The sequence below is a fragment of the Populus trichocarpa genome, chromosome 6 (assembly GCF_000002775.5).
Source record: "Populus trichocarpa isolate Nisqually-1 chromosome 6, P.trichocarpa_v4.1, whole genome shotgun sequence".
NCBI classification, from domain to species: domain Eukaryota; kingdom Viridiplantae; phylum Streptophyta; class Magnoliopsida; order Malpighiales; family Salicaceae; genus Populus; species Populus trichocarpa.
The window spans coordinates 20,109,026-20,120,968 of record NC_037290.2 but is presented as its reverse complement, the minus strand read 5'-3'; the positions used below and the strand labels follow the sequence as shown (position 1 = coordinate 20,120,968).

General features: G+C 32.5%; 1 protein-coding gene across 2 annotated transcripts; it reads right to left on the bottom strand.

Annotated features, from left to right (window-relative positions):
• Positions 1-3,724: 3,724 nt before the first annotated feature.
• LOC7455637 (F-box/kelch-repeat protein At1g30090) lies at positions 3,725-5,896 on the bottom strand. 2 transcript variants are annotated; one of them, XM_002309260.4, is made up of 2 exons: positions 5,730-5,896; positions 3,725-5,070 (listed from the first exon to the last, which is right to left on the bottom strand). In XM_002309260.4, the coding sequence occupies exon 2, from the start codon at positions 5,060-5,062 to the stop codon at positions 3,845-3,847; it is 1,218 nt and encodes a 405-aa protein (XP_002309296.3). In that variant the 5' UTR covers positions 5,063-5,070; positions 5,730-5,896; the 3' UTR covers positions 3,725-3,844. The 2 variants fall into 2 exon arrangements, with proteins under 2 accessions (XP_002309296.3, XP_024460017.1); XM_024604249.2 differs by having other exon boundaries at positions 3,725-5,100; positions 5,730-5,886.
• Positions 5,897-11,943: the final 6,047 nt, after the last annotated feature.

Genomic DNA, 11,943 nt, shown 5'->3' with positions numbered 1-11,943 from the left:
TGGATATATTAAAGCCTTTATTATCCATATTCATTAGGGATATCCTATTAGACTTAGGATTCTTTCTATTATAAATACTCTTTTGTAGAGACTTTTTAAGATTAGACAAAAAGATTATTTTTAATAAAGGAATCGGCATTCTTGCTATCTCTCTTGTGTAGTTGAGTTATTCTCATACTAAGTTCTTGATTGACCTTGCAACCTATTTGAAGAATTGATGAACTTTGTCGTGATTTTATACCACTAGTTCATGTGTCTTTACATGGGTAGGGTGGGGGTGATCATTGTGTATTATTTTAGTCAACCAAGGCAGGTTATTGCTGGTCAGGTTGCAAAACATTCAAATATGATTTTAGTATATATTGAAAGGTGTCCACGTCACAACATGGATTGAAAAAAGAAAAAAAATCATTACTAAATGGTTTAGTAAAAACATCCACTAATGGATCATTAGTGGCCATAAACCAAACTTGTAATTTTTTTTTTGCAACCATATCATAAACAAAATGAAAATCATTTTCAATATATTTCATATTAGCCATAAATAAAATGCTCCAATATTATCACACCATAAGATAGGAGAAGAAGATGATGAATAACTAAGTTTAGACATAAAGAAACTATATTAGTAATAGTCTTATATTTAGCTTTTGTAAAAGATTGAGAAATCATTTTCTTCTTACTAGACTTTCAAGAGATAAGGTTACGACTAAGATAGATAGCATAAGCACCTGTAGATTTTCAATCACCAATAATATCAGCCCAATTAGAGTCATTGAAGCCATGTAGTAAGAAATCAAAAGACATAGCATGATTATAATTACCATAGATTTTGTATTGGGATTGGGTGTCTTGTCATGGTTGATTCCATCCCGATTCATTTCCTCAACTAAAGTTTATTTTATTTTGAAAACCTCACTAATTTATTTCACCCTTTTTTCTTTAAAAAACAATTTCAACAAAAAAAGATCCTAAAGTTAAAATTGTCACCTCTATCAGTAAAAATTGATTGCCTAGCAATATTGGCTAAAAGGGCTATCATGTCATCAACAAACATGAATGCAAGGGAGAGCAAATGAAAGTCATTTGTGTGTAATGGTTCATGGCTCAATAATAGACTAGTAATTTCAAGAACATAATAAGTTTAGGTAGAGCGATTAAGGTGGTCACTACATCTTTAAACTCTGATAATCGTTCTTTAAAAATATACAAGTTAAAATCAATGAGAGTGAAAGGCTTATCAACTATTATAAATTCATCATTATATATTTTCTCATAATAAAAATAAGCCAAAACTGGTTCTTTAAAGAGCTGCCATATTTCAAAAAGACTTGAGTGAAGAGACAAAATTAAGGTTATCGACAGTGAAACCAAAGCTGATTCTAGAGTTCTCTAAATAGAATAAGAGGTCTAACAATCAATCACCTGAGAAAATACATTAGCAAATAAAGATGCAATTAAAGTGCTCATTACTACTTGATCTTGTTGAACGCAATATATTCATTCTGATTCTGATATAGGAGGAGATACGTTCTTTATGGTATAGAGAGTTGGTGGATATGGTTTTGATCCATCAATAAAGCTATACAAGCCTTGCTCAATAAGAAAATCTTTATTTTGAACCTTAAATCATGATGAAAAATAATATTGGAACCTAAAAAATATATTTTGATAGTTGGTTGAGTCTTTAGAATAACTGGAGTATGTTTTAGGGTTATAAATTGGGTTATCATGTTCTAGGATTTTTTTAAATGTTTTTTTAGATGAAAACAAATTGAATTTGAGTTTTGGAACCCAAAACACATTTTTCAATTAACTCATAGTAAAAAATTATTTTAAGGGATGACACATTATTTACCTAGGCATGTTATCTGCTATGCCTTTTAAAAAAAAAAAATTAAGCGGACCTAGGTGTTATTTTAAAGGTCATGAATATGAGCTTGACCTTCCAACCCAAACATGCCTAATCCATCCTTTCAAATCCATACACCTTTAGGCTTAACTCTCTTGTCCTTTCATCTTATTTTGTTTTATTTTTTGATATTTTAAAATAATAAGTATTTAAATAAAATTATTATAATAATATTTTAATAATCACATGGCATTCTTTTTAAATTAGATTAGAACTTTTTATGTTAGTATTATTAATTATTTTAAGAATAATTATATATGAGCTTAATTTTCAAAAAAAATAAATTAAACATTTCTCATGAATATTCAATGAGCATAAAATATTATTTTTATATAATTTTTTTAAATGAATTATTCCTTTTTTTCCACATATAATCACATAAAATTATGAAGATATATTTTTTTTAATTAAAACTTATTTTTCATATTACGATAAGTTTTTATTTAAAAAATATGTTATTAATAAAAAGACATGTTTTTATAAAAACAAAAATATAAATAAGATAAAAGAGTTTTAACGAAAAACATTTTGACAAAAATTCAAAAAACTAAAGCAAAAAACTGTTTGCTCAACAAAATGGTGTCTGGATTGCTTGCAAAAAAGAAGATATTTTACATGTTAAAAATTTGTTCCCTACTTTATCATGAAAATAATTTGATTTTCATATATTTTCGTGATGAATTTACTATGTAAATAAAGTAAAATGGACTGTGCACATATTTTTATTTTTTGATAAAAAAAAATCTCAATTAAAAAAAAAAAATACTATCTGCTCTTTCAACGAATTCATAGCATATAGTAGCAACCCGCATTAGCATAATTCATAGCACAGGCGATGACAGTAGCTTTCTCACTAAATCATTACCAACTCGTAAATCCACGCCTGCCCTGCCTCCTTCCATCGCTTTGCAGCTTCTCTGCTGAAACTAATTTTTCCTTCTTAACATTCCTCATCCCTCTTTAAGGTTTCATTCTCTCTAAAATCTCATTTCCCATCTCCAAAAGTTCCTTCTCTTTCTTGAAAATCTCAATCTCATCAACATTGCTGTCTGGTGTGAGCATATCATCCTCATACCATCTTGATGACATTGACTGTATCGAAACCAGACAGATTTTTGCATCATCTTGTGCTTAACCCAAAAATTTAGATGAACTCCCAAGTGTTCAGATTTTTCGGCAAATGTGATATATCATAACACTAGAATAAATAATTTCCGTGCGATTAATCATAGGCTATAAAGTTACATTCAGATCATCCAATTTTGCTTCTCTTCAGATAAAGCAGTGGAAATGCTGTAGTAGTACTATGATACTATCTCCTACGCTGCAGCTGAATACAGATGTCTTCTGCTTCTTCTATTTTGTCAAAAAGATGGCCCCAAGATCCCGGCCTTGCAGACTCGAGCCTTTTGTATCGCATCATTTTCTGATTGCTACAAGTATACATGTGACAGAACTCCACTTTGGAATCCTGTGCAGTAGCTGGAGAGATATGATCATTGCCGCATCTGGAATTCAAGAAGAATTCAATCGTTGTTTCCATTACAGCACTTGTTTGGAGAATTCAAGAAGAATCATTGAAGCACGCTCCAAAATGTAACATGGTAATAGCTATTTATACGTTTTGTTTACTGAAAATACCAAAATACTGGTATTAAAGAAGTTGAAAAAGAACTTGGAAAAAGACAAGAGCTTGTATCCAAGGTAATCACTAACGTTTATGGACTCTCATGGACCTTTTTTTCAGTAAGATAACAACAATTACACAAAATACAACGACATCCCAGTGCGAGAATTAGAAGAGAAAAAACATCAAACAACAGTATAGTTGATGGATTGGTTCAGCAGCAGCCAATTATTACCATTGTACATTTTAAATAATTACAGCTTATTCAGTACAACACAAGACAAGATACAAATAAAGCTGGAAAGCTATGCAAAAAGAACCTGAGAGCTTGAAGGTGTCAAGTCACAGAAACTATCTGGCGGATCCACCACATGCCATCTAACACTGAAGCCCCATTTCTTCTCACAAATGCCCTTTTGCTGCAGCCTAGAGATATGACCCACAACAACATGAAGATTCCTACCCACAACATAGATTTTGCAATCCCAAGCATTGACAGCAAATGGTTTAGAAATTTGTTCTGGTAAGGGAGACCCTTCTATTGTTTCCCAAGAATCACTTTCTGCATCATAAACCTTGAGCTTCATCCGTTCAAGGTCTGAAACCACAAACAAGCGCCCGTAGACCACCACACTGGAACCAGTCCAACCTTCTCTCAATCCAAAAGCCATATTCTCCCATTTATCAGTCCTTGGATCATAAATTTGACCCCTGGGAGAGAAAAAGAATGGCCACAACCACCCTTCTGTCACAAGAAGTTTCCCGTCAAGAACTGCTGCATCATAAGATGCCATGTTTGTTCCCATGTTTGCAATTCTACGCCAATTCCCTTTTACAGGATCCAAAACCTCCGCTGAGTCTAGCTCAAAAAGGTCAGAGCTGTTGCCTCCTGCTACATATATCATCCCTTCAATTACCCCGCTAGCAAAAAATGATCTAGCTGTTATCATCCGATTCATCACAGTCCAACGATTCTTTTGCATCTCATACTTCAAAACCAAGTCAAGGGGAAAATCAACATCAGAGACCATACCACCACAAACAAAGAGTGTACCATCATGAGCTACTGAAACACATCTAAATCCATGAGGGCAGACCTTGTGTTTACAAGGCATTGCTGGGATAGTGTGCCAAGAAAAGTTGATAAGGTCTAAAACCTGCCACTGGATCTTTCCAGTGCACTTGTGGAAAGAAAAGACAAAGAGCCAAGGATCCTTGAACCCCAATTCCTTTCTACGGGTGAAGAACCGCTCCTTATTACCAAGCAATAAATGCCATCTCTTACAAACAGCTTTGCAGGCTGCATGGCTCTGGACTGGAACCCGGAGAAGACAATTGAGTGCAATATCATCAGGAAGCCCAGGAATAAGGGGCTCACATTGCAGAGATGACTCAAACTCTGGTGAAGGGTTTAACAAGGAAGATTGGATCACACCCACTCTAAATTTGGGGGATAATGTAATCTGGGAGTCCCCTAGTTTATGTACCGGTGCCTGTTGAGACGATAATCGAACTCTTTGCATCTTTCTGTCTGAAGACAAAATAAAATAAAAAAAAAAACCTTCCAAATAACACCCGATCAGGCCCTTGTTGAACTACGAGATTCCCTATCTGTGCTATCTCACCAAATTGATAACCATATAGCAGAATAACGATAAACAGCGCAAGGATTTTTCTTTCTCCAATTCTTATTCCTTTACAATTGTATCACAATAGAAAGGAACTCCCCCATTTATGAAATTTTAAAAAGTAAACCAAAAATTCCTCCTTACAAATTCCTAGTTATAATAATGAAAGATGATACATACCACACCCTAAACCCTCCAAGAAAAAAGTCCAAATTCAAACTCATATACATCAAAGCTTATTACTTTAGAAAGTCTACCAAACCCACTGTTTTTTCCTATCACCACTTCCATCAATTAAGATTCCAAATAGCACTCTAAAAGTCATGTCTCTTGAAAGACAATTACCAAAATTCAATACCCCAGAACAAGGAAAGCTCAATTCACTAAGCTAACACCTAACACGACACAAAAACTAATAGCCAACAAAAAACCAGCTGAGAAATCAACTAGAATTGGGAGCTGCAACAATAATCAAACAATACAAACCAAAAGCAGCAGAAATCTCAACTTAAACAGAGAAAAAGAACAAACCAAAGATTAAAAAACTCAAAAATGAACTTACCAACAAGAAATAATTGCTTTGGGTAACTCTTTTGTTAAGAAGATAGTGACTTTTGACGGAACTTATTTAGCTTCAGCTCTTTGCAACGTAAGACTACTCTTCTTCTCAAAGAAAAGATTATATAAAGTTCTGTGGGCAAAGATCCTTGAGTCTTGAGGCAGACAAGTCCACGCGCAAATAGACTTTGTTTAACACTTCTAAAGTCGGGTAAATTACATTAGAGGTCCCCACATTTTAGATTTTAGCTAGTTGAACCTCGAATCATTCTATAACTTTGGCAGAGCCACTCTACTGCCAAAACCCTCCATTAAAAGTTTTTGCCTAGCCGAATACAAACCAAAGGTAGAGGCACTACCTCTACCTAGTTTAACCTTTTTGATTTATTTATGAATGGGATCAAATATATAAAATTTCACTATATGTTATAACCTATTTTGATTCTGTGTTATTTTTAATAAATAACCAAAAAATCTTTTAGAAGCATCTCAAGACAAGAAAATCTAAATAAAATATTTTGAGTTGACTGAACAATTTTCTTTTCAGGCTTTAATTGAATAAGATAATGGTTCAAAAGGTATAATTGAAGGATCAAGGACTAGATTTGACAAATTGATATAATTTAAGAGGTTCTATTAATTCAATGAAGACTTAATTGGTTAAATGTCTAACTTTTATAGTTGATTGTGATTTCAATTGAAAGTTTTGTAGAGCCAATTATCACTTTGAAAAAAACAAAGAAAATAAAAGAGTTCACTTAATTTCATTTAGGCCCAATTAAAAGATTTTATTTTGTTTAACTTAAATTTGGTTGTATATTGTGAAATAAGAATTATGGGAGGATGAAAATTGAAAAGGTGCTAGTCTTTAAAGACTGATTTGAACTTTCACCACGCCAAACATTGTCATTTCAAAGGCACAATATAAATACTTGGAGCAACCTCCTTTGTCCTTTTTCCTTAATAAAAAAGTTAGAATAAAACCCAAGTCATCGCTTTCCAAAGCCAAATACCCTGCCTTGTTCTGCCTCTAACTCGTACAAGACCCTAGCAGCTAGCTCCTTTCATATACTCCTAACCCCCCAACACTTTTATGGAGGCAACATATACAAGTATAGAAGGAATCTTAGCAAAATAGATGAGTTCTTGAAAAATATAAACCTATTTAATACTTATTTTTAACATAAGTATTGGAGGCAACATACTAAATCCTCAAATGGATTGATATCAATTTATGTGAAATCATAAAGCTTCTCACTAGCTAGATAAAGACCACTTATTATGGTGAAAATTATGTAAGGTAATGGTTTGCATTCCCTACCTAAATACAAAGATGTTGTTGGACTTCTACTAGAATAGAGAAAGGGCAGTCAAAAGCTCTTTATTGAGTTTTTAATTGACCTTGGATAATTAAATTATGTTAAAAATCTTTTGAAGCCTCCATTATTTTCCAAAGTGGTGTTGTAGTCTTTCCATCCATCTAATGTAATCAGCATAAGCAATACTCGGCTATAATGGAATGGATTTCTTCTAAGTATTTTGAGTGGCATAGTTGTCTTGAAGGGGAAGTATTTCTTGTTTAATATTCAAAGTAAAGGGATTGACTTCTTTTTTATTAGGTACCTTCTTAAAGAATGAACTAAAGTGTTCCCTTATATATTGTTTGTAACACTAATAATGGACAAGTTAAAATGAGACAAACAATCTATGAAATTTTATAACAAGTTATGGACATAGATTTTATCATAATAAAGTTTAAGGCTGCTGTTTTAGTAATTTTTAAAAAGAAGAAGTATTTAAATTTAAAAGAGGAAATGGAGATTTATTTTATACAAGAGATAAAGGATCAAGTACAATTTATAAAGCCCCACGTATCGTACCTAAAACTTGTTTTAATTTGAATTAATTGGCTAAAACGATTGACATGTCATGTATATTTTGTAACATCATAGATCATTTTGGATGAATAGTGTCACTTTCCACATAATATTTGGTTGACTAAATCAATTTTAGTACAATTATAATGAGAAAATATTCATTCTTTTTAAAAATAAATGAATATGAGAGCATTGTTTACACAAACAAAAATATACATCCACATATCAATCATAAAAAAACCATGATTGTTCAAGACAAAACAGGAGGATAAGGCTAAAATCCATCAATTACAGTGGAATTGACTGTGTTAAAAGAGTCATTATTAACCATGAGAATTAAAGAAATGACTACATGACCAGGAGTCATAATTGATCAAGAAAAAGTGATTAATCATAAGAGTTTGATCAGTAGTCATAAATTAGCTTGGGACTCATGTAAATATAAATAAAGGAGAAGTCTAGTTTGTATTAGGATTTAGTAAAGCCTTGATGCAAAATTTGGATTGCAAGTATACTAATCACTTCAAGTAATATAATGTAAGTAAGAGTTTTGTTAGCACGAGGACTATCTACCTATTAGCTATTAAAATTATTCTTTTCTTAAGTTGTTTGAAAGAATAAAATAGATTATTATGTGTAATAAAATTAACAAATTAGTAAATAGAAAAAAAAAAGCATAATAGTAAAACAAATTCACTAATGGATAAAATACTCATTGGTGTCCTTAGTCCTCTTAGAACTTTTATAGTTGGTTGCATTCTATTAGCCTTTGAAACTCGATAATATATTTATTAACATATCTATTTCTTTGTCAATAGTCCTGATATTGCTAAAACAAATATTGTTTGTAATTAGAAGAAACAACACTATCATATATTATCTATCACATACTTTACCAGGATGTAATATGTTGTTTGTCCTCCCTTAAACATAGATTTGTCTAACACTTCCACTAGGAAAAGCTTTGTTCTTATGATGCGATCCTAGCTTCAACACTAATAGATTCATTAGAGGTTCCAATAGGTCCAATCACAAGATTTAGAGTAAAGAGGTTCAAGTAGTCAATTGATGGACTTCTTTATGATATATGGGCTAAAATGGACTTCTAGAGGATATCAAAGAATGAAGAATAAGCCTTGATTAATTTTATTTATGTTCAAGAATGGCTTGTAGGAGAGCATCCAAACATTACAGAAAGATTGGAATAAGAAGATTCAAATTTTCCAGTTTTGACCTTTCTCGACTATTTTGGCCATAACTAGAGCTAAAAAATGAATTTTGATGCTATTCTAGTTGCATTGGAAATTAGACATCCATAGTTTTCCAGTGATATTATGGTACATCTTATAATTCATCAAGACAAGGAAGAACCATTCATTTAAAGTTGAGATGTGATTCTACTAGCAGATTACAAAATTTGACTTTGGTCTTGTTTTAATTAGTTAGGCTATTGTTTATTTATCTTTTAGTTTATTTTAGGGCCTGTGGTATATATGCATTTATTTGTGTTAGGTTTTATTTTATTATTTTAGTTATTTTGAGCTTTTAATATGATAAGGTTTATCTATCAAGTTTGAGTTTCACTAAGTTAAATTAAGGTTAACTTTCTATCATATGAACTAATTGTTAACATTATTTTTTAATTTATGAGATTTTCTTTAAAGTTGTAGCATATGATGTGTTTTGTTTATTTTTATATGGTTGAGTGATTTTTATATTAAATTCTTAATTGAACTTGCTCGAATAATTGATCAATTTCATTGTTATTTATACTTTTTATTCACATTTCGTAATAGGTATAAAATATTGGTGATCAATTACATATAAGTTCTTCTTAAGTTTCGCTATGGTAATCTTATTCATAAACGAATCTATAAGACGTTTCATATCATGATCAAAACAAACTAATTACAAGTTGTTTTCCAATCTATTGCTTTAACCTGCGGAAGTGGAAATTTAGTGCAAGGAAAAGCTATGATGTCAAAAGAAAGTGATAATGAATTGAACATAATGGAATCATACCCTTTCTTATGTCTATTATTTCGAGATGATCTGCCTTCGTTGCTCTTAGAACATCTTCTACATATTCCAATGTCTTGTCCAGATAGTCCTCGGCTATCTTCTTGCTCTCTTCATTTGCCACAGTTTTAGTAATGACATTTAAAGTTTTGTGCATAAGCAAACTCACTCTATCGTTTAGTCTTGTTAGCCATCTCCTGTTCATATTCATATGGCATGCTATATTTTGCAGATTTTATCCACCTTTTTAATATGTATTTAAGGGTATATGAAAGAGATTTCTTGCATTCAGTACCTTTAAGGCGTGGATACATAAAATGCCAAAAGACTCGTATTTCTTGCAACTGTAAGTAACACTATAATCTAAACAATTGAATTCCACAACGCTCTCCTTATGGCCTTCCTGTCAACTTGAATATTGTGGTGATTGTTTCATTCTTGGTAGTTTCTTCTATTGTCACTGATAAACATTTGAGAAACTCTTCCTGAAATTTTTTGAACAATGGGAAATGTATATATCGGCTGCGTGTCTTTCCATTGCACTACTATTTTGAATTTCACCTGGGCAGCTTCATTGCAACAAAAATCTTCATATAGCTCTTCTAAACGCCATCTCTCCGCCACTTCTAGATATTTTTGGATGAACTATGATAGACCCGTGTTCTCATTCTTTGAAATTTCAAAAATATTTTTGATGTCCTCACCATGTTGGAGTCCTGCATGGAAGTTTTTCTTGACGAGCACACAAGCCCATCTTTCTCTTGACTTGTGTAAACTACTAAACCATGGGTTTTCACAAAAGATACCCACCTTGACTCAAATTCCTCCTCTGTTCGGCAATAAAAAAATGCATTTGTAGAAGAGACTCTCAAAACCATGTTGCATATACAATGCAGATAGGTGTTTTAAGGCATTTTGGCGGATATACGAAATGCCAATATATATGATCCTCTGCATCTGGCAACACTGCCTTTATTGCATCAATTCTTGTCAGTGATAATTATTTTGGGTTGATGCCTGCCCATCACTTCCATAAAAGACTCAAACAGCCAAATAAATGAGTCGGTGTTTTCATCAAGCAAGAAAGCACATCCAGATAGGACTTGTTACCGATGATGAATCAGTCTCAAAAGAGAAGCACAAATGATGTCATATTCCTCAATCCTAAATAAGATCACCAAAGCAGTCATAGTCTACCTTGGACCTGCCATCCCTCTAGAAGAAATTTGTCATGCGACTATTAGAATCAAGTTGAACTTCATAGAAGAAGGATAGATCGGGGAACTGCGAATGCCTTCGATAATTTAATAAGCATTGAGCAGCTTGAGGTTGCAAACTATTTATTCTTTTATCATGTACACAAAGAGTGCAGCCCATATTGGATGATTGTACACCTTTTTCTCCCCATCTCAGCTTCATATCCAGTGTAAATCATCTCAACTTCGTACACAGAGGTTTTGGTGTATGATACTATCATATGCCTTCGATCTTCAAGGAGATGATTGTGCTCTAGAGAAACTTGAGAGATCACCTATTTCCTATTTTCCAGCATGCAATGGATCTTGGCATTGCATCCTGTTCTGGTTGCTTTCCTCCTATACTTCGTACTCTTGGAGAATTTCTTCTTTGATCAAACCCTTCTTTTGAACAGAAAAGGTACTGTTTTCTAATGGTTTTGGTAGTCAACTGTTATACCTTTCTTTTTCTTACGTTGAACCAATTTCATTAGCATAATTTTTGTAATATTCATAAGCCTATTCCTCAGAAGAGAAGATCATCCTGATTTCTGACACCTGAGAATTATTTTCCTGTGTTTCTTGTCTTGCTTTCAGAAGTCCATGAAGCCGGTATGTCTTTGTCATCTTCATTGTTGTCTGATGGCAACACATCATCCTCATATTGCTTTGTGATAACAATGATTGAATTTCAAAATTGATAAGTTTTTTTATTGAATTATCCATCATTTGAATAGAATAAAAAAGCATAACCTACATCATACGTTGAAAAACAACCTAAGAAATCTCTTGACACTAAAGTTTATAGCTAGTGGCACACATGAAAAAAGAATAAATGGTCTCCATTTGCATTACTCGGATATCTCTTTAATTAGAGTTAACATAAGAGGGATGCAACAACAATTTCAAATCAAATTTGACTACTATGAGGGAAACAAAATATACTTTTATATGAAGAACTTAGTACTCAGATGTGAGGTCACGTAGGATTGGTATTTAGTAGCTACAATAGACAATTCACACTATCAATGTACGGGGAGATGTTTGCTACCTCATCTTGAAGATTTTCAAAACCTATCCTAATCAA

Bases quoted from the DNA above. Each gene is read 5' to 3' on its own strand.
- LOC7455637 (XM_002309260.4), bottom strand. From the start codon at position 5,062: ATGCAAAGAGTTCGATTATCGTCTCAACAGGCACCGGTACATAAACTA.